The sequence below is a fragment of the Halichoerus grypus genome, chromosome 4 (assembly GCF_964656455.1).
Source record: "Halichoerus grypus chromosome 4, mHalGry1.hap1.1, whole genome shotgun sequence".
NCBI lineage: Eukaryota > Metazoa > Chordata > Mammalia > Carnivora > Phocidae > Halichoerus > Halichoerus grypus.
This window is the reverse complement of record NC_135715.1, coordinates 151,355,636-151,379,322: the sequence shown is the minus strand read 5'-3', so window position 1 is coordinate 151,379,322 and position 23,687 is coordinate 151,355,636. Positions and strand designations below refer to the sequence as shown.

The window sequence follows — 23,687 nt, the reverse complement described above, 5'->3', positions numbered from 1 at the left end:
GACTTTTTCAGGACAGATTGCTTCCCCAGAGAAAACCAGACTCTGCCCCATAGCTTATGGGATAACCCAAATTAGGCATTTTCTTCAGGTGGGGACAGAGTAGCAGAAGCTCCTGGAAACTGCCCAGTGAGCAAGCAGCCAAGACTAGGCCTGCCTGACCAGGGAATAGAGTGATGCAGAGTGTGACTTTGGAGTGGACCGACTTATTTTTGTGTGTGCGGGAGGGACAGGGGTGGTGAATTTAAGCACGTGATCGTGCTAATAATGTCAGGAGGGAGAGGGAACCCCGGGTAAGTGTACCCGCTTGATGACTGATCTGAGAGTGGGAAAGCAGACCTTTACCTTGGTGAATTGCTGAAGACTCATGCATAAACAAATTGAGTCATTCTTTCTGCCTCATTCAGTCTATCTTCCTTTATTTTTATCTTTATTTTCCTGAATATTTAGTAGAACTTGTGTGTCGAGGGTTAACATCTAGCTTGGAAGAGATGAAGTCAAAAACCACCAGGGAGGGTGTGCAAACCCCTGGCCTCTTATCCAGGGTCAGAAGCTAACTCATTGAGTGACTCTGGTCACCTCTCTGGGCCTCAGTCTCTTCAGATACGAAAGAGGCATTAGAATCAGATGAGACCAAGGCTCCCTCCAGCTCTGTGATTCTAGAATAGGCCCATGTCACAAAGGGAGAAAAGCATCCCATAGCAACCAGGTACAGGGCTACTGGGCAGGTGGGAAGGAGGATGCTGGGCTAGTAAGGGCAGGCGTGAGTAGCCCGCACAGGAGCTGGCCCGAACCTTTGGGTGAGGCTGTCCTCCTCCTAGTGAGCAGACCCTGCTGGAATTGGAGCACGGTGAGATCTAAGAGTTTGATATTTTGGTCCTGGCACCCCTATCCCTCCCAGGGGCTGGCTCACCAGGGTGAGTGGAGCCTGAAAGGAGGAAGCCAGGAATTTACCTCTAGGCAAGTAAGTCTCTGGGGGGCGAAGGGGGGGGGGGGTTGTCTCAGATTATCTGGGAAACCACTGAAGAAAAGTGTGTGTAGCCCCCACCTACCCACCCACCTCCTGACGCCCCTGGGCCCCCGGCAGTTACAGGAGTGATTGGTGGGGATGAGGAGAGGGCGCCCTGCAAAGGGGCTTCGGCCTGATTGTTTCTGCTCTTTAGCATTTCTAGAATAGAGAGTGGGTGGGACCCGACTCAAGTAAAGTCCCAGAGACGCTAACACTGACGCACAGGAAAGCCTCAAGTGGGAGGAGAGATGCAAATCCCCTACTGACAATGGCGTCAGCGGCTTTGTCCTGGGGACTGTGAAGGGCGATTCTGACTCTGGACTTGACACCAACCTGGGACCTGGGCTGAGAGAGCCAGGTAAGTAGGCAGAGCACACCTTCGTGTTGCTTCTCCGGAGGAGCACGGGCCAGGAAGTGCTTATGCAGGATGCTGCTGAGGCTGTGCTCTTCACTCGGTGCTGTGACAGTCGCTTCACTTTAGCTGGTGTGAGGATGGGTGATTCGACACAGCGTCCGACTTCATGATCCAGAGACGCGCTCGGGCACAGGTCTCTCGGTGAGACTCGGGGGCTCAGCCCCCACATCTGCCCGGTGGGAGGGACACTTGTGGCTGATGCGGAGGTGTGTCCTCGGGAAGTGCTGAAAGTGAGCCCCTCTTCACTTTCTTAGCTTCTCTGAGCTACAGTGCCTGACGTTAGATTGAGTACCTGGCTTTCAGAAACAAGTCCGGAGCTGGGGTAGCCAGTGGCTGTGGCTTTGATGAGAGGGAGTGGTATTTTAGGGCATATCATCTCCATTGCAAGCTGCGTGTCCCAGAGCCACCGTGGCACTCTCAGCTCCCAGACAGCGTGACAAAATGCCCCTTTATTTAGGGGCATTATTTAGGGGCATTATATTAGGACATTCAAAGAGAATAGACAGGCACTCAATTTTCAGAAGAAATATTCCATAGTTTTCTTGTGATGGGAGAATGAGCCCTTAGAGAGTGAGAGCCAAGAAGGGAGCTAAGGATGACTAAAGGCATTTCTAGAGGCTTCAACAGAGAAGAAGGTCCTTGGACTCTACACCTTATCCTTCCCATCTTCAGCCTTAAGTTCAGCTCTCTGGAAGGTGGACCCAGGTCCTAGGAGTAATTTATCTAACTTTGGGACAAGTTAAGCCCAGTTAATTCTTAGTTAGAAAACAGATTTTCACCCAAATCATAGCAAGGATTTAAGAAAAGTAGTAATGACGATCGTAATGGCATTTTCAGCTCATGTTCTCTCACCATTATCTAGAATAAGTTGACAGGGATATAGCAGGACAATGTCATTATAGCATGGGAACAAATGTTCCAAGTCTGTGATATATATATCTATATATATCTCCAGCATCTGCAAAGACAACTGTGTCTGGTTTCAGGAGACCTCAGATCGGTCCTTAGGAGCTGTGCATCTTGGGTAGGAGTCATTTTGCTTACTTGTCACGCAGATTTTTTTTTTTTCATTTTTAAAGTTGGAGTAAAACTTACTCTCCACCTGCCCTATTCACAACCACATCAGAATTGCCACTCATTTAACAAGCACTTACTGAGACACTCACAATATACCTAGAATGGTGCGTGTAAAGGTCTTCAAGATATTAAGTGATATGAAAATAAAACATTATTTCTTTTCCTGGTTCCTTTCTTTTAGCAAAACATCCCCCTATTGATTTAGATCAGGGAAAAGGTGCCCCAGAATGGTTCCATTTGAAACCTGAGGAATCCATATATGAAATATATGAAATCTGTTATCATGACCTTCTGTAGGCAAAAGGAAATCTTAACTTACCTACAAGATAGGCTGAGATATTATGGTGATTAATCATGTAAAAGTTTTGTTCCTTTATCTAAAATTGCTGATAAAACTCTCAGAACTTTGACTTTGGAAAAAGTAAAATACTGTAACTTCAAGATGTTGTACTGATCTCCCTGAGTTAGGAAATGTTTAAAGCTTCTAAATTGGTGAGAATAGGATAACGTGGGGGAAACACATATTTTTGTTTTGTGAGAGGCTGCCAAATACATATCTAGTGTGGTTTCTTCCTCAATTAACCTGAGGGTTTAACCACTGTCAGTTGCATACCAGAGACTAATTAAAAGTTGACTTTAAAAGCTCTGCCCAGTCATAGTGAATCATCATACGGAGAAATATAAATATGTATTGATTCAGAGATATTTTGAACTGAAAGAATTAGAGCCCACAAAAATGCATACATGAAACTCTTCATAAAGCTAAGACCAAATTTGACCAGAGGTCTAGGAATATAAGTATGACTCTGGAAGCCAGACAAATCTGAAATAAAGAAAAAAGGATTGGGCAGTTAGACATACAAGAAGCTTTTATTGGGTGCTCCTCATACAGAAAGTCTAAAGAGGTCTGAGAAGGTGCAGTTGAGTATGTTTGCCTTCAGGTTGCTCAAAGTCAAGAGTGCAGATGGAGCAAGGGATAGGAAAGGAATTTGTTGAGAACACAGATTTGTGTGATAGATTGGAGCTGTTGAGGGGGAATGAAAGCTTTCTGGAGAAAGTTCTGGAGTTCCTATTAGAGCAAAGCAGGACATGGTTTGGGGATAGAGAACTTTTTTTTCTTTATAAGGGATGACTTAGGAAAAAGCTCAGAATTTTTATCTTTGGATTGAAAGCATTTCTCTTTACTGTTTTCTTATATAAGGTGACTATAAAAGAAAAATTTTTTCAGTTACTTAACTAATGGACAACATTGTCTTTGAAACCTAAGAGAGGGGTGTGGCTCAGTCAGTTAAGTGTCTGCCTTCGGCTCAGGTCATGATCCCAAGGCCCTGGGATCAAGCCCCACATCAGGCTCCCTGCTCAGTGGGAAATCTGCTTCTCCCTCTTCCTCTGCCTCTCTCCTGCTTGTGCTCACTCATGCTCTCTCTCTCGCTCTTGCTCACTCTCTCTCAAATAAATAAATAAATAAATAAATAAAATCTTTAAAAAAAAATCTAAGGGAAAAAAACATGTACCACAGTTATTAACATTATTTTTAAACTCTAATTTTACCTCTTCATTTATAGCATGTCTCAGTGGAATCAAGTCCAACAATTAGAAATCAAATTTTTGGAGCAAGTAGATCAATTCTACGATGACAACTTTCCTATGGAAATTCGACATCTGTTGGCTCAGTGGATTGAAAATCAAGACTGGTAGGATCAAACATTATTGTATTTTCCCTAGAGGTTGATGTACAAATGCGTTATGCTCTATCCCTGTGGATTTATTCTGTGATCTGCTTTTGACTGAGTAGGTGACTTCTTGCCGATAAAGAATTTTCTTCAAGGATTTGGAAAGCTTCTTCGAAGGAAGAGAATCTTTGTTCTTTCTGGTTTCATCGGTTGTAGATGAAAACTTAAGGCTTCTAGTGCCTTGGTTTTTTTGTAAGCCCAAATCCCAGTAATTTCTAAATATTAAAAAGCCAAGAAGTAAACCTGTTGTTTATCTCAATTTTCAGTTTACAGATGCAGTGTAAATAATTATTTTTTCTTATTATGTTTTATAATCATTCTTTAAAGCTCTATTTATCATGCACAATAATTTTTTTGCTTTGAATAATCCTCTTTTTATTGTGATAAAATATATGTAACATAACATATGCCATTTTAACCATTTGTAGATATATGGTTTAGTGGCATCAAGTATATTTACACTGCTGTGCAATCACCACTGTCCATCTCCAGAATTTTTTCATCTTCCCATAATGAAACTCTGTCCTCATTAACCAATAGCTCTTCACTCTCTGTACCCCAGACCTGGCAACCACCATTCTATTTTCTGTCTCTCTGAATATGACTCTAGGTACTTCATGTAAATGGAATCACACAGTATTTGTGCTTTTGCGGCTGATGTATTTCCCTTACCATATTTTTTTCAAGGTTCATTCATGTAGCATGTATCAGAATTTCCTTCTCTTTTTAAGGCTGAATGATATTCTATTGTAGATGTGTGCCACATTTTGTTTATTCATCTGCCAGTTAACACTGGAGTTGTTTCTACCTTTTGGTTATTGTGAACAAAGCTAATATGAACATTGATGTGCAAATATCCATTCAAGGTCCTGCTTTCAATTCTTTTGAGTATCTACCCAGAAGTGGAATTGCTGTGTGTAATTCTCTGCTTATATTTTGAAAAATCTCCATCCTGTTTTCCACAGCAGCTGTACCATTTTCCATTCCCACCAGCAGTGCACAAGGGTCCCAGTCTCTCCATATCCTCACCAACACTTATTATTTGGGGTTTTCAGTAATAGCCATCCTAATAGGTATGAAGTGGTAGCTCATGTTTTGATTTGCATTTCCCTAATGATTAGCGTCTACTTTGATGTGTACGGTTTAATTTGTAAAAGCCTTTAAATGCTTGTCACTGTGGAATAGATTGATCTCTTTTAAAATTAGTATGGTAAAAGGGCGCCTGGGTGGCTCAGTTGGTTAAGCAACTGCCTTCGGCTCAGGTCATGATCCTGGAGTCCCGGGATCGAGTCCCGCATCGGGCTCCCTGCTCGGCAGGGAGTCTGCTTCTCCCTCTGACCCTCCTCCCTCTCATGCTCTCTGTCTCTCATTCTCTCTCTCAAATAAATAAATAAAATCTTTAATAAAAAAAAAATAAAAAAAAATAAAATTAGTATGGTAAAAAAGTAGACATTCTACTAAGTTGTTTCCTGCTGTGTAATAACAGTTTTGTTTTTTAGGGAGGCGGCTTCCAACAATGAAACCATGGCAACAATTCTTCTTCAAAACTTGTTAATACAACTGGATGAACAGTTAGGTCGTGTTTCCAAAGAGAAAAACCTGCTCTTGATACACAATCTAAAAAGAATCAGGAAAGTCCTTCAGGTGAGAATGCATTCTACTTTTTCAAAAATGTTTGGATTTATGTGTCTTAAATTCAGCGAAGAAATCAAATCTGTACCCTTAATATTATTTTCAGTTCAGATTTAAGAGGGGAAATTTGAATTCTCTTATCATTTTAAATTTTATGCTCTATTTTATTTTATTAATTAATGTTTGTTTTTCGTGAAATTTTGAATCTGAAGTACACTGTAAGTGGGAGGGTGTGTGTGATTTGCATGTGACTATTTACTAGTTATGTTCAAAGTTGACAATGCTAGAACAGGGATTTCAAAGATAATAGGTTCATGGCTATCCCCCAGTCCTCTCTTGCCTCTCTCTCATGTAACAATTTAGTATTGTTTTCCCATTTGTAGATAGAGGCATCATGGTTGTATGTATCCTTCCAGAGTTGGTTCACAACTTACCTCCTCCAAAAGCGTTCTTGGTACGCACTAGCCCCTCGCTCTAGGTCTCTAGCCTCTAGCTCTCCAAAGTTTCGCCCAGGCAAAGCTCTTCCGTCTGTGGTCTGGGTTCTCACGACACCTGCAACACATCTGTACCATGGCACTTAGTATATTCTTCATCAGTGGGATTTCTGTGTGTTTGTCTTCTCCCCAAAACTGTGGACTTTAGTATTCAGCTTTGAATTCCCAGTGCCTACCATAAGACTGGATATAGTAGATATGTAATATTCATTGATTACAGGGATGAATGAATAAATGTAGTGAAACAAGTATCTAAAGAATTAAGGGCAGGCTAATACTGAGTTAAACTCAGAGGTGCTAACATACATAACGAACTCTGAACGTGAGCTGCTGTAATATTTCCTGAGTGTCTATACAATGTATTAGACAACATGAAAAATGCATGTGCCATTTCTCAGTGAGGCATTCTTAAAATCCCAAAGTTACAATGAATACATTTTTAGAAAATTTTACCTAGACTATAATAGAAATGTGCTGGAAGTAACTAACATTTGTGGGAGGGGCATGTATGTTGTTTTTCCTATTGTATGGATTGCACTGAGCCATCTTTGCCCTTGTAATCCCCTACAGGTTTGCAAAACACGTGGCCCAGGTAGGAAAATAGCTTGTTGCCAACAAAACAGGATTTTTCACAGCATAAAGCAAGCAGTATCTACAGAGATAAGACATTTAACCTTGGCTTTATTAGCTTAGGGCTCCAATCAATAAACCTAAAACAGGGGTGGGCATATTGCTACTCACAAGTCAAATGTGAGTAAGTCCCTGCCTGTTTTGAGGGCCCTTGACTAAGAATGGTTGTTACAGTTTTAGGTGGTTGAAAAAGCATAAAAATAAAATAAATACGTTTGTGACATGAAAATTCCATGAAATTCAAATTTTTGTATTTTTAGTGAACACAGCCATGCCCATTCATTTACATACTGACTCACTGCAATGACAGAGATTGGCCCCCAAAACGTAAAATAAAAATTTGTGTATGTGTATTGTGTATGTATCAATCATATTTATCTGGCCTAGAAGCAAAGGTCCTACAGGTCACTTGGCTAAAGAGACACAGATGGATAAAATGAATGATGCACGGTATGTGGAAATTCTGAAATTTGAAATTCTCAAAATGTGACCTTGGGCAATCACTTAATCTTTCTGAATGCTCACATCTTTTCATGTAAATGAGGATAATCCTTATTTACTTTTGGGGATTGTAAAGAAGACTGGAGTTTTTGTTCTGGCAAAAAAATAGGCTTCCAATAAATGGTTTTTGTTGTTGGTGGGGAAAAGAACAGGATTTTCTTAGGAGAAATCAAGGGTGAATTTACAGCCCATTTGGGGGGAGGTGGAGATAAGATTTTGAGGGAGTTCAAGAACCTGCAGTAACTCTCATTCACATTTCAACTCAAGCAAAAACTCTTCTGTATTTGTCACTGGCGCTCCAACATCTTATCTCTGTAGACCCCTCCCAACAAACTGCCCCAAGCTCCTCGACATCCCTGCCCCAGAAAAATAGATCTTCTTATTCCCAAACATACCAAACTCACTCTTCAAAGACTCTGAGCCTCTTTCCATGGCTAAGAATGCAATGCCATCCCTCTCACTCCAGCCCAGTTCCCAGTCATTCCTGGAGGACCTGTGGATGTCCCAGTGCGTCAAGGAAATCTTCACCCTCATCCTTCATGGAGCACAGGTTGCAAGATAACCAGCATCTCCTCTGTGCTGAATGTGTCTAAGCAGGTCACAAGCTCTTTGAAGTAAAAGCCTGACCTCCTTTTTTGACCTCCCTGCTCCCTCCGGTACCCACTGTGGTTCTCCTACAAACTAGGAACTCAAAAAACAGTTTGGTTGGTTAAGATATTTTGAACTGACAAAACACTTGCTCTTTCCTTCATTTTATAAGCTATACTTTTTGAGTATTTGTATTAATTCAGAGTTCAGTAAAAAATAGTAATAGAGAACATTGTCAACTATGGTTATAGACCTAAACAAACCTGCATTTTATGTTTCTTTTTAATATATCATATTCCCATTATTGTTTATTTTATTTTATTTTTTTTTGACAAGTCTTTTTGATAAAACAACACCCCCCGCTTCCCCAAGAATTAAAAGAGGAAAAGAACCTCCTATCAAAAGACTGTTGACATCGTGCTTATCCTGTTTGAACGTTTTCATCCTGAGATTTTAAATGCAATCCATGTTAACTATTATAGCAAAAAAGAGCAAATGATACAGTTCCAGGGGAATTAAACCGGTGTAAGGCAGATTTATTTTAGTTCTTTACAGAGCAGCTGAGTTCTCCAGTTTCAATATTGTAATTTACTCTGAGGTGGGAAGCAGTTGAACACTGATGTCCAGCTCACCTTTGCCCCTTTACGGGGAGGCAGCTTCAGGTCAAGGCCAGGAGTAAGGACTGCCTCAGGCTGAATCCTGGCTCTGGGATGCACTTGCTGTATAGCCCAGGGCAAGATATTTACACCCTCTGGCCTCAGTTTCCTCAGCAGTGGGAGCAGAATCACACTCGTTCGTACCCCAGGGGTGTTAGAAGCATTAAAAAATTCTGAAGAATGTGGTAAGCTTAGGATTTGCTAAAAAGAAATACCTGCCCTAGATATTTCAAGAATGCTTTGCCCTGTTCCTGGGCCTTTTTTTTTTTTTTTTTTTTTAACCAATAGACTATATTTTAGAGCAGTTTTGGATTTATAGAAAAGTTGAGCGGAAGGTACAGAAAGTTCCCTTATACTCCCTCTCTACCTGCCCCTCCCCAGTGTCCCCTATTAGAAACATCTTGCATTGCTGTAGTACATCTTTTACAATTGATGAACCTGTTGTGATAACGCTATTATTAACTTATGGTCCAAGGTTATATGAGGGTTTACTCTCTGTGCTGTCCAAATCATATATCCACCATTTCAGTTTCATTGCCCTAAAATCTCCTCTGCTCTACTAGTTCATCCTTCCTTTCCTTACCCCAAACTTCTGGCAACCACTGATCTTTTTACTTTTTCTTTGTCCTGCATTTTCCAGACTGTCATATGGAATCATATAGTCTGGAGACTTTTCAGATGGCTTTCACTTAGTAATATGCTTTTAAGCATGTCTTTTTGTAACTTGAGAGCTCATTTCTCATTATTGCTGAACAATATTCCCTTGTATGGATGTACTATAGTTTGTTGATCAATTTTTGGCAATTATGAATAAAACTGATATTAACATTCATGTGGAAATTTTTGGGTGGGCAGGAGTTTTCAACCCATTTGGGTAAATACCCAGGAGCTTGATTGCTGGATCTTTGTTCTTGGGCTTTCTATCACAAGCCTCTTTTCCTACTTATTCATCTTCCTCACTGTATCTTTGCCTGCTCAGGCTGCTATAACTGAAATATAATTGATTGAGTGGATTTGAAATAACAGACATTTATTTCTCACAGTTCTGGAATCAAGGAAGTTCAAGGTGCTGGCAGATTAGGTGTCTGATTCAGCTTCCTGGTTCAGAGACAGCTGCCTTTTCACTGGACCTCACATGGCCCAGTGGGGAGGGAACTCTCTAGGTTTTCTTTTCTTTTTTTTTTTTTAGTTTTATTTTATTATGTTTGTTAGTCACCATAAAATACATCATTAGTTTTTGATGTAGTGATCCACGATTCATTGTTTTTGCATAACACCCAGTGCTCCATGCAGTTTGTGCCCTTCTTAATACCCATCACGGGGCTAACCCATCCCCCCACCCCCACCCCCCTAAAACCTTCAGTTTGTTTCTCGGAGTCCATAGTCTCTCATGGTTCATCTCTCCCTCCGACTTCCCCCCCTTCATTTTTCCCTTCCTTCTCCTAATCTCTAGGTTTTCTTCTATAAAGATGCTAATCCCATTCATGAGGGCTCTACCCTTATGACTTAATCACCTCCCAGAGGCTCCACCTCTTAATAGCATCACATTAGGGGTTAGGACTTCAACATATGAATTAAGGAGACACAAATATGCAGTCCGTAAGAAATTTCCTCTCTATCTTTCTCCCTCAGAATGACATTTAAAAAATTAAAGTGGGGGCACCTTGGTGGCTCAGTCGGTTAAGCGTCCGACTCTTGATTTTGGCTCAGGTCATGGGCTCAAGCTCCATGTTGTGGAGCCTGCTTAAGATTTTCTCTCTCTCTGTCCCTCCCTCCCCATGTGTGTATGTGTGTATTCTCTCTCTCTAAAAAAAAAAATTAGAATGGTGCTTATTCATAATAAAAAAATAAAGTAATACAGAAAAAAATGCAAAAAAAATGTGAGATAATCCAAAATCTACTCCTACATATAACCACATTAATATTTGATGAGTGTCATTCCAGACATCTATACATACGTATGTGGATAGAAGGCTGCCTGTTGACACTTTGTACGCAGTGGTTACCAGAATTTTAGAAGTCTCCTGTGCCCCCTCTCCAGCTCCACTCTGCTTTCTTCCCAACCAGAGTAACCACTAATCTAAATTTTGCATTTATCAGTCTCTTCCTTTTTGTTACAGTTTTACCAAATATGTCGGCATCCCTAGAAAACATAGTGTATAAGTTTGCAAGTTACTGAATCTTACATAAATGGGATCAAAGTATATTATTCCTGACAATTTTCTTTCTTCACTTAATCTTGTTCCTAAGATGGATCCGTGTTGATGTGTGCAGCAGCAGTGTATTCATTTTCATTGCTACATAGTATTCCATTGTGTGAATATATCACGGCTTATCCATCTTACTGTTGACATGCATGTGGGTTACTTCTAGTATTCATTCACTATTTCAAACGATGTTGGGCTAAACTTGTGTGCTCCTTGGTGCATGAAATGTGCATGAAATTCTCTAGGATAGATACCTAGGAGTGGAATTGCTGAATCATGGAGTATGTACATCTTTAATTGCACTAAATAATGCCAAAATTGTTTTCCAAAATGGCGATACCAGTTTACACTCTCCTAATAGAGTAAGAGTCCTGGCTCCATATCCTTGTACATGCTCGTAGTGGTCATATATCACATATCAATCTGGTGGTATATCCATCTTACTTCTTCAGTTTAATTTTTTGTTCTTCTTCTAACTTCCTTATTCAAGTGCTTTATTTATTTTGAGCCTTTCTCTTTTTTTCTTATAAATGAATTTAACTCTGTATATTTTTGAGAAGTACTTTATATATTTTAATATGTAGTGCTTTCACTGTTCATTTTGAAATAGTCCATAATTTCAGTATTGACTTATAATTTCTAGATAAATTTAAAAACTGTCCCACTAAAAATACATAGAAATGCTAGATAAAATAGAACAGATTTTTAATTGCATAGGTAAGCTCCTCACATTAGAAGAAATTATAGAACCAAAAATGATTTTTTAACTGTAAGTAGGAGCTGCACTGGGGACTGTCATATATTCTTGGATTCTAGAAATACAGATCTCAAGCATAAAAGACATCAGAAAGAAAGAAAAGATCCCAAAAGTAGCAAGAGAGAACAAATATATTACCTACACAGAAATGAGAGACAAACTGAAAGCTAAATTTAAAACAGAAACAAGAAAGAGAAGAGTAGAATAATTTCTTCACAGAGCTGGAATACAATATCCATCAACTTAAAATTCTTTTTTTTTTTTTAAAGATTTTATTTATTTATTTGACAGAGCGAGAGAGCACAAGCAGGGAGAACAGTAGAGGGAGAGAGAGAAGCAGGCCCCCCGCCAAGCAAGGAGCCCGATGCGGGGCTCAATCCCAGGACCCCGAGATCATGACCTGAGCCGAAGGCAGACGCTTAACCCTCTGAGCCACCCAGGTGCCCCCATCAACTTAAAATTCTATACCCAGCTAAATTATTATGCAAAATTGAAAATTCACCACACAGATACTACTGAAGGAAATTGAACACAGGTGTTAAGCATGCATGGTAAAATTTCAAAAGTACCACTACAAGTGAAAATAGAGTGCAGAAGAAATTAAAAGAATAAAAAAAAAAAAGATTTAGAATCTGTAAAAAAAAAAAATTGAAATCCAAATAATGTCTATTAAATGGACAAAACTCAGCAGTTATTAGACAAATTGTGGATTGCCTCTAAAATACGAAATAACAAAAGATGATGAGATCAAAGAGGTGTGTGAAAGCTGTCTTGTAGAGAAGCTTATTCTGAGAGTAATGGGAAGCCATTGACAGGTTTGAGCAGGGGTGTAACATGAACTGCTCTGTGTTTTAAAAAGCTCACTCTGGCTGTTAAACAGACTGTTGTGAGTCAAGAGGAAATTGGAGAGACCTATTAGAAAATTCTGTTGATTTTTTTTTTCAATTAACATATTGAAAGGGTGCCTGGGTGGCTCAGTCGGTTAAGTGTCTGCCTTTGGCTCAGGTCATGATCCCAGGGTCTTGGGATGGAGACCTGTGTTGGGCTCCTTGCTCAGCAGGGAGCCTGCTTCTCCCTCTCCCTCTGTGTCCCCGCCCCTGTTCCTGCTGTCTCTGTCTCTCAAATAAATGAAATCTTAAAAAAAAAAAAAGAAATTAACATATTGAAGTCTTTTCCTGTTTTTATGGATTTATCACCACTTCCAAACTTCAACTTCAGAAGCTTTGGCTTTCTATACCTGTTACTGTGCTGTGGGGAGCGTAGATACAAGACAATGTTGGTGAATTAAACTTAAAAAAATGATTTAAAATATCCTTCTTTGATCCACTTACTGTTTTTCATCTTGAAATTTATGGCGTGGTTTTCTTTTTGTTACCATTTGCCAACCAATAAATGAATTCATCTCTTCATTTTCATACTTTCTGTGTCACTTCATGCTGGGCTTGTATTTTATAAATATTATATAGCAATCTTATTGTTTGGTCAACAAATATTGAATGAGTCCTTACTGTGTTACCAGTCACATTTTAAGCACTAGAGATGCTATTGGAGGAAGTCATGAAGTTCACAGTCTAAACAAGTCACACCTCCTATGTTTTGTTTTGTTTTTTTAAAGATTTTATTTATTTATTTGACACAGAGAAAGAGACAGCGAGAGAGGGAACACAAGCAGGGGGAGTGGGAGAGAGAGAAGCAGACTCCCCGCTGAGCAGAGAGCCCGATATGGGGCTCGATCCCAGGACCCTGGGATCATGACCTGAGCCGAAGGCGGCCGCTTTACTGGCTGAGCCACCCAGGCACCCCGATGTTTTGGTTTTTAACTTAGAGGAACTTCTATGGCCATTCCTCAAAACTTAGTGTTCAGGAAGTAAGGGGAAGCAGGCTGATAGAAAAAAATTCTCCATCAATTAGAAAGGTGTGTTCAGGGTTTTGGTGTTAACTCTGTGGTTAGCGATCCCACCACCCACCAGGTATTTTTCACCGACCAGGGTAACGATTCTGTTAATGAGAGTTTTAGACCCCACAGGTGAGGAGACACAAGTGTAACCCACATCTCACAAATTCTGCTCTCTGCATCACCGTGGCCTCCTCCTCAGAGGGTTTCTCATTTGGGTTTGCCTGAACAAAAATATGGGCTGGAGCTGAAAACTCCTCGAAAGTTGAGCAGATGGTGGATTCCTTCTCACCCAGGCTGCAAAAATCCTATTGTTGGTCCCGAGTATCAGGTGAAGTGAGATTTTTAACATGACAGGGTGGAGGATTAGAAATATTTTTGCAATAGGAAGGGAGAAAAAAAAAAAGCTGCTTTAACTGCTGATCTACTCTGAATTTGCCAGATCTTACCCTTTAACTCCTGCTACTTTCTCAGTTCACTCCTCTTCCTTCCCCTCTGTATACCACACGTAAAGAGAAGTGAAGGGGTGACTTCAACTTATGACCTGAAAACAACCCGATACCGCCACTCTGTGTTAACTCTGAAAGAGCTGAGTGGAGGGTTCAATTGTTCACCTCTCCTGCTGCTCATGAGCTGGAGCCAGTTTGTCTCACTCCACGGTTATTTCCCCAAGTCCCCTGCACGCACACCTCGAATCTGTTTTCATCTGAGATAATTACCGGGTGCTTATTTCTCAGAGGCTTAAAGACCTGCATATTGTGCTGTTGAAGATGGAATGTGAATTACTTGTCGAGATTTTGTTTGCTGCATAATTGGGATAGTCAACAGGAGGCAGATGGTGGGCATTGCATTCCTTGTCCTGTGCACATCACGCTGGAATGGAATCCAGCATGATCAACTCAAGATCCTACCCACCTGAAATTTCATTCATGAATCATTTTGTGTATATTCCTCCAAGCCTTTCTCTTATCGTATCCAAGGCTGCCTGGATTGTCCTCCTTCCTTATTGTCTTCTCTACCAGTTTATTACTTGAGTCCACAGTGATTTGTCCTTTCTCTGAATTCTGATTCTCTTTGACATGTATGCCAGAGCTTCTTTATGCTATAATGACTTTGTGTATAGTGCACATGTTTTTTTATTCCAAATGACAGTTTGGATATTTGAGAGTAGGCTCATATAGTTTGCTTTGGGGTATACTGTATCTACTCCATAGATATTTGTTGACTGAATATCGGTTCCATCATATGAATTTTAACATCAGGCTCTATTGATTGCTGAACATACAAGGTGACGAGGACATAGATAAAACCCTGATGTTCAAAAAGCTTGCAATTTAGGATGGAGACAAAAGTGCAAATAAATATTTATGATGCAGTGGGGTAAGGACCATGGGAGAATTATCTACAATCATAACTGGCAGAGTTGGGAACATCTGAGCTGATTCTAGAAGGATGATTCAGGACTGTGAAGAGAAGGGAAGAAAGGGAATCATATACAGAGAAGAAAAAAAACAAGAGTAGGAACATAATGAGAGAATGCCTATCCTCAAACAAGCTAAGCACTCAAAGCATTAAAAGGAGGTTATAAGAGGATCTTGAGTGCATGCTGAGCTGTTGGGACTTCAGCAATGGGGAGCGATCAAAGGTTTTTAAGCCAAAGTGTGGTGTAAATATATGTTTTTACTGAAAACATATCCAGAGCTAGTTTTCTCTCTAGGACGACCTGCCCCTTATCTACTATGGGTAAAGAAATATTAGAAAAGTCTCCTAAGGTTGAAAGTATTTTCTTTTCTCATTCCTACCCCTATATTTCCTTTCTTCAAATTATTTGAATTTAGAGAACTGAGCCAGAGACTGAATACATTTCATTTTTCTTAACACAAAAACTAGCTGTCGTGTGCTAAAGGAAAACAAAAACTAAACTATTCAGATGATGAGAAGTCAAGTCCAACCCTTGGTTTGGGAAACAGGAAACCCACAAAATCTGTCCAGGAGCTGAATGGGAACTCCACACACACTGATGTGGCCTGTGAATCCACTGGCCTGATGGACGGTAGCAGAGGTTTAGAGAGGAGCTGCCAACCCCAGAGCGAGCAGCTGCAACCAGGAAGAAAAATGGATTCCTACAGCCCATAGTGTGATGACTAACCATGCCATTGGGAAAGTGGGTCGAGACACAGATGTTAGCTGAGAAAGAGGATATGAGGATGTTTAGAGTCACAAGTTGACTTTTATTATCCCGTGGTTTCATTTGCTAGGAGTGTCGTGGTGGGTGTGAAGAAAAAATTGGGCAGATACTCATTTTAAAAGTAGGAGAATTTTGTCATTCTGCCAACAGTTTATTTTTTTTGAAGTTTTCTATTTTAGTTAGTTGTCCCTATCACATGAAGATGAAGACCCATAAGGAAGCTGTCTATACTGGTCTGAATCCATTATGATCTGGAGGCTTTCCAAAAAGATACTTAACCAAAACCAAGATAGTTCATAAAACTTGTTACCTTAAACATTTGCTTTTTGAAACACTTTTATGTACATTGTGCAGAAGATGGTTTAATAAACAAAAGCATACAAATTGGAGCAAAAACAAATCCCCTTGTCAACAAGTTAGAAACCAATTGTCAGTTTGAAGCCAATTTATGTTTATATGTAAAATTGTGGTTTGACTGAGTAATGATCAAGTAGATATCTGAACTTAGTAGATAACTCATTTTAGTTCATAGACATTGAGTGATTCCCTTTAACTGATCCAAACCACTTTAAAGGCTTCCATTTTAACTTATCAATGAGATGTTCATAATTGGAAAAGAAGTTGGTTTTCACACTAAGCCCACCACGCACCCTCCAGGCTTGCATTACTGCCTTTTCCAGAGATGACCGAAAGACAAAAGATTTGCCCAATTGATACCTATCTCTCCCTCTACCTTTTCCCAAAAATGAGGATCCAAATCCAAGTACTTGGCACATGGTTGATCTTCAGCACTCTATTACCATAATCCTCTGATTGGCTACTTTCATCGAGAACATAGGTCTTACTCTCCCAGCCACTGAGTGGGCTCCTAAGTGTGCATTGAGGTGCTAATGTGGTACGGATAGCCAAGAAGTATGTTGGTGGCTAAAAAATGAGAAGACCCTTTGTCTGTTTTCAAGAAGGTTCCTATTTTCTATCATCCAATCTGTGATCTCTGCCTCAGTGGAAAGATATGGGAGTGAGAAACAGAAATGGCTAGCAGCCTTTCATACTTAACAGGTTCTCATAACTTACCTCACATCTGTCAGAATTTACTTTGGAAAATAATTAATATCTCATTGATTCTCTGTAGCTCAACACACCATCAGCTCATCATATCTTCTCCTTTAGATTCTTGTATTTCTTTCCCTGAACAATAAAAAGTCTTCCCAGAGAAAGAGGTAGAGATAGAGGCAGAGACTGAGAGGGAGATAGAGACTTGATGGGAACGATGTGGAGGATAGAGTGGCAGAGGTGGAAACAGGGGCATGGAGACATTTGGACATTATTGCAATAGTTAAAAGGAAAGGAAACAGGATGCTGGGCAGTGACAGTGGGGACAGAAAAAAATGGGCTGGAGTTGTAAGTAATTTGGTCAAAGAATTGGCATGTAATGAGTGAACAGATGTGAAACATATGAAATGAGTGAGAAATAAGAGATGACCGAGGGTTTTAGTTTGGGTTATTATGTGGATATTGATGCGTAATGAAGATTGGGTTTGGGGAAGGAAGTGGGAAAGCTAGATGAGTTTGGTCAATTCTAAGTGGAGTGCAGTAGGAAGTTAATGGGAAGTGACTAGAAGTAATGTGTCTACGTACTTAACTGTCTCTTCCACAAGACTGAGAGCTCCTTGAGCACATTCATTTTTGCATCGCTAGTGCTTAACACAGAGCCCAGCACATAGTAGGGCTCAGTGTCTTGTTTAATAAATGAAGGGTTGAGCTGACATTGAAAAATGATTATTGCCGGGGCGCCTGGGTGGCTCAGTCGTTAAGCGTCTGCCTTCAGCTCAGGTCATGATCCCAGGGTCCTGGGATCGAGTCCCACATCGGGCTCCCTCCTCGGGGGGAAGCCTGCTTCTCCCTCTCCCACTCCCGCTGCTTGTGTTCCTGCTCTCACTATCTCTGTCTCTGTCAAATAAATAAATAAAATCTTAAAAAAAAAAAAAAAGAAAAGAAAAATGATTATTGCCTTATTGCAATGAGTATCCCTAACACAATGGAGCAAATGTCATGTCATTATTGAAAATGTAATTTAGAGCCCATAAGTGAAATTTAGATGATAAGATTTTCTTGTTGAAATCAACACTTTCTAAAAATACTTTATCTTAATTTTTCAGATACTTTTAAGCTATATGGTTCATCTGTGAGTTTTTTCAAATTGCTGCAAATCTCCAAAAAGTTTTCCAATATATTTATTGAAAAAAAAACTTCATGTAAGTGGGCCTATGCAGCTCAAACTCATGTTGTTCAAGGGTCAACAATACATTTATTCGGGTCTTCCGTGTTCTTCAATGCTCCTTTTAAACTTCCCATAAAATTACAGCATATCTTTCCTTAAATTTATCCCTGGAGATATATGCACCTCTATGTTTATTGCAGCATTATTTACAATAGCCTAACGATGGAAGCAGCCCCAGTGTCCATTGATAGATGAATGAATAAAGAAGATGTGGCACATATATATATATATATATATATATACACATATATATATATACACATATATAGTATATTAACATATATACTATATACATACAAAAAAATATTATTCAGCCATAAAAAAGAATGAAATTTTGACATTTACAACACCATAGATGAAGCTAGAGAGTATAATGCTAAGCAAAATAAGCCAGTCAGAGAAAGACAAATACCCCATATAATTTTCACTTGTATGTGGAATTTAAGAAACAAAACAAAGGGGGAAAAAAGGGAAAGACAAACCAAAAAAACACACTCTTAACTATAGAGAACAAACAGATGGTTACCAGAGAGGAGGTGAGGGGGGATAGGTGAAATAGGGGATTAGGAGTGCACTTGTGATGAGCACTGGGTAATGTATGGAACTGTTGAATCACTATATTGTACACCTGAAACTAATATAGCACTGTACGTTAACTATACTGGAATTTTAAAAAAAATTAGTAATGGGGGTCAAAAGGTAGAAACTTCCTATAAAATAAATGAATAAATGTGAATTTTTATAAAATAAGCCATGGTAATGTAAAAAAACTAGGGATTTTATTGATATTTTGAGGGATATTTTTTCTATTACATTTTCGATATGATTATTGCTAGTCAATAGGAATACTACTGATGTTTGAATACAAATCTTCCTGAACTCTCTTATTAATTCCAGCTTTATGCAGACTCTCTTTTATTTTCTCCAGACTATCATATCTGCAATAAGGAGAGATTTATTCTCTTCCAAGTTTCATGTTTATTTCTTTTTCTTCTCTTATTGATTAAGAATTCCATTACAATATTGAAGTGAAGCAGTCGTAACAGTTGAAATGTTTTATTAAGGTAATGCTTGCTGTAGGTTTGTGATGTTAAGGAAATTCCCTTATAATCCTGGTTTACAGAGATTTTTAGAAATTTTGATGAATATCACATTTTATCCAATGATTTTTCTGCATCTATTAAGATAATTATATACTTATCTCTATTAATCTACACTTAGTGTGTATGACATAGATTTTCTTATATTGAACCATTGTTATGTTCCTGAGATAAACTCTTTGGTTTTTATATACTGCCGAATGACTTGCTAATATTTTATATAGGATTCACATCTAATTGCAGATATATCCTTTTTTTTTTTTAGTCCTCGTCTGGTTTTGCTTTCAAGGTTATACTAACCTTATAAAATGAGTTGGAAGTATTACCTCTTCTTTTGTTCTCCAAAGCCGAGTTACCAGATGGGATACAAAACACAACCTAGTTTTTTCTTTATATATTATAAAGAAATATAGATATATTTTAAATTGTGTATATTTAAGGTGTACAGCATGATGATTTGATATACCTGCACATAATGAAATGAGATGAAATGAAATGAAGTACTACAGCCAAGCTAATTAATATATCATTCCCTTACATAGTTACCACTTTTGCGTGTGTGTTAAGAATACCTGAAATCTGCTCTCTCAGCATATTTCCAATATTCAGTACAGTATTATTAACTATAGTCCTCATGCTGCCCATTAGATGTCTAGGCTTATTCATCCTCCATAACTGCAACTTTGCACCCTTTGACCCGCAATCTTGCGTGCCCCTTTAGCCCTGTCCCAGTCTCTGGTAACTACATGAAACATCCATTTATTAGGTCTGTAATTTCTCTCAGCAATGTTTTACAATGTTTTATGTAGATCTTTCACGTCTTATGGACATACCATAATTTAATCAGTCCTCTAGACCTGGGTCTTTAGTTTCCAATTCTTACTCCACTTCACCTTTATAAGCGCAACGAAATCTAAAACCCTACATCTAACTTTTGTTTGTCATGTTTAAGTGCTATAATTGGAATCTAACACCCCTCATTCTCCCCTCCTACATTCTCATCTACAAACGAGAAATCAAAGAGCAGAGAAGGGCCCCCAGAGTGTCCCATCTTTTGGGTTTTAAAACCACAGCTGAACCACCTCAATCTGTTTCCTGTTATTCAAAATCTCTAGGGAAGGGTATTACATGCACAGACTTCAGAGCCTTTCCAAAGCCTTAACGACCTGGTCATCAGGAAAGGGCTCCTTTTGTCACTCTGCTCTTAATTGCACCCATCTTCCCATCGTTCACTTATCAGTCAATGGAAGAACTCCTCAATGAATGGAAGAATATTTGGTTCTCATTTTTAAAAACTAGTTCTTCATGCATTAGAAGACAGAAACTGTATTTGGGGACTATTAATGTCTTAGGTCTGTAGCTGTTTATAACTCTTTTTAGCTCTACGTACAGGTCCTAATCTCCAACCTTGTCAGTCAATTAATGAGCATGTGCTGGTTGGTAAACTGCTCTTTATAAGGCCTTGTAATAAGCATTGGTTTCAGGTCTCCTCTCAGAGAGAGCCAACTTTTATAAGCTATTGAGCCTCAGACGACATGAATCCAGAGCCATGTAGATAGTTTATCTCTGAGTTCCTTAGGTTATATCTTTTTGCTAATGTAGGTTAATAACATACCAACAAATTTTTTGAAAGATTTATTTATTTATTGGAGAGAGAGAAAGTGCAAGTGGGGAGAGGGGCAGAGGGAGAAGAGAATCTCAGGCAGATGCCCCCCTGAGGGTGGAGACTGACTCTGGGGCTGGATCTCGTGACCCTGAGATCACAACCCATGAGATCATGACCTGAGCCAAAACCAAGAGTTAGACGCTCAACCGACTGAGCCACCCATGTGCCCCATACCAACCAATTTTTAAAGAACTTTATTTCTTATTACAAAGGTGATCCAATAAAGTTTAGAAAATAAAAGATAAGTAAAAAAGGAAAAAAATTCATCTGTAATCCCATCTTTAACTGCTAACCACTGTTAACATTATAGTATATTTCCTGCTGATATTTCTACTTACATATATTTTAACTTATTTTAAAAATTAATATTGTTTTACCTCCTTCTGAAGCTTAATGCATTCACTTAAATGATTCAAACCACCATGGAATGGCATTCTATGCCATTAAATATTCTTTTACAGTGTCATTTGTATTCACCTATTAGTTGGACATTTATTACTTTTTTTCCAGTTTTTCACCAATATAAACAAGTGAAGCACACATACTTATTGTCAAAAGCCCATTCATATTTATGATTATTCTGTTAAGACAATGAGTCTTTTTTTTTTTAGGACAGTGGGTCTCAACTCCATGCATCAAAATCACCTGTAGAGTTGTTTTTATTTTTTTAAAAGATTTTATTTATTTATTTGAGAGAGAGAGAGAGAAAGCACAAACAGGGGGAGGGGCAGAGGAAGAAGCAGACTCCCCGCTGAATGCGGAGCCCAACACGGGACTCCACCTGGGGCTGGATCCCAGGACTCTGAGATCATGACCTGAGCTGAAGTCAGACGCTTAACTTACTCAGCCACCCAGGTGCCCCTGTAGAGTTGTTTTTAATACTGATATCCACTGTTGATATGAGTGTAAACTGATACATTAATGAGGATAACAATAGTTACTGTATTAAAGAACAGACAATAGGATGTTATTTATCATGCACATGACAGTCCAATGTTTGGTTATTGTGTGGATAAGAATACCTTATTCTTTTCCTTTTCATTGCGATTCAAGGATCCAAGTTCCTTCCATTGTGTGTCTTGGCTGCTCCAAATGGGACGGGATGTCTCTATAGATAGACAGGAGATAAAGAGAAAGAGTGTGAAGTCAACCATATCTTGGATTTCTTGGCCTAGAAATGACACGCCCTCTGCTTTCCGTTAGGAAGAGCTAGATGTGTGCCTCCTGCATCATGCAAGGAAGGCTAAGAAATGAAATTTCTGAACGGGCTGCCATTTCCCACTTCCAAGGGCCTACTGCATCCTGTCAGAGAGGAAGAAGGAGGTTTAGTGGACAGTTAGGTTTGTCTGCTACATTTGGTAAAACCATTTTGGAAAACAATTTGTCAGTCTCAAAGTTTGATGGGACTCAACAGTTCCATTTCTGAATGTTTATCTTACAGAAATTCTCACACAGGCAAAGAGAAGGATATCCATAGATATCCAAGAATGTTTATGTTTTTGTTATTTATAACAACAAAAATGTGAAAATGATCTCAAATGTCCATCTTGAAATGTCCACAACGGTGAAATGCATTGAATTATTTCAGTGCATGCAATAACTATTAAAATATTAGATCTGTATATCCTGAAATGGAAGGATGACAATAATATATGTTTTTGAGCAGAAAACCAAAAAAATATGTCCAGTGTGATTGCCCACAGGGAGTGAGGGGAGAAAGTGGAGGATGGGAGCTCTCACCGATTTTTTTAAACTTTTTTTATTACTTGAGGTTAAAAAAATAAACCCAAATTACATCAGCATTTTAAAACCCAGATTCCCAGACCTCACCCAAATCTACAGAATCAGAATCTCCAAGGAATAGGACCCAGAAATTTGTAGTTCATAAAAGCCTCACAAGCAATTCTGATAAATTGCCAAGGTTGAGACTACAGCCTTAGGATAAATTTCTAAAAGTGGAATTACTATGTCAAAGGATATGAAAAATGTTAAGGCTTTGATAAGAATTGCCAAATTGTCCTTTAGTAATGTACCAATTCACATTCCCACCAGCAGTGTGTAAAAGCTCATTCCATCATCAACACTGAGTAGTACAAAGTGTTTTAATCTTTCCCAGTTTGATAAATGAAAAATGGTATATCTGATTTATTTAGACATAAGCACTAGTTTGTTGCATTTGGTTCTCTTTGGGGAACATTCTGTCCTATCTGTCTTCTTGAATTATGTAGATTCATCCCCCTAAGTTAATGTTTCATTATAAAAATCACTTAGGGAACTTTTAAAAATGTAGGTTTTGAGCTCCCCACTTTCAGTTCTGATTGAGCAGGTCAAGGATAGGGTTTGGGAATATGGACAGGAGAGATTAGATCGGAGAGTTTACAAAGGAGAGATGTATCCCAAGCAGGAGCATCAGAAGAAAAGGGAGCAATGGTGGACTTAGAATATGGGTATTTCATATCCCTAGAATAGACCCTTTGCTCGTAACTTGCCCTGCCCTCTGCCCAGGACTAGGCTCCACTGACTTCCCAACATTCACCAAGCTCCAGCCCTAGTCGTCTCTATGTGTCATTAAAATTCACATCGATTTCTCTCCCTCTACACCCCCACAGCCCTTGGCGTCCAAACAGCTCATCCTGCCACTTAATCACACACTGCAATTACTTTAGATAGATGAGAATCGACTTACAGTAATAAAGATATAGTCTAATGAAATCTAGAGAAATATTATTTCAGGACAAAAAGAAATGCTCCAGGATAGCCTAGAAAATAATCCTGCAATAAATTACTTTTGTGTTGACACTAAATTAGAAGCAATGGCAACTCTATAGAAGGTGAAATTTGAAGTTGCACAGCCTTAAAGAA

The 23,687-nt window shown here is 39.1% G+C and overlaps 1 protein-coding gene and 1 long non-coding RNA gene across 2 annotated transcripts in view; one reads left to right on the top strand and one right to left on the bottom strand.

Annotated features, from left to right (window-relative positions):
• The first annotated feature begins 1,391 nt into the window (after positions 1-1,391).
• STAT4 (signal transducer and activator of transcription 4) overlaps positions 1,392-23,687 on the top strand; it is an 89,057-nt gene continuing 66,761 nt past the window's right edge. The window contains exons 1-3 of the mRNA XM_078071120.1: positions 1,392-1,562; positions 4,064-4,192; positions 5,731-5,875. Coding sequence (XP_077927246.1) covers positions 1,528-1,562; positions 4,064-4,192; positions 5,731-5,875 — 309 coding nt within the window. The 5' untranslated portion in view covers positions 1,392-1,527. The remainder of the gene's footprint in view (positions 1,563-4,063; positions 4,193-5,730; positions 5,876-23,687) is intronic.
• Positions 21,530-23,687, bottom strand: part of LOC118518612 (uncharacterized) — a 74,283-nt gene continuing 72,125 nt past the window's right edge. The window contains exon 5 of the long non-coding RNA XR_013447300.1: positions 21,530-21,933. This is a non-coding gene — a long non-coding RNA (uncharacterized LOC118518612). The remainder of the gene's footprint in view (positions 21,934-23,687) is intronic.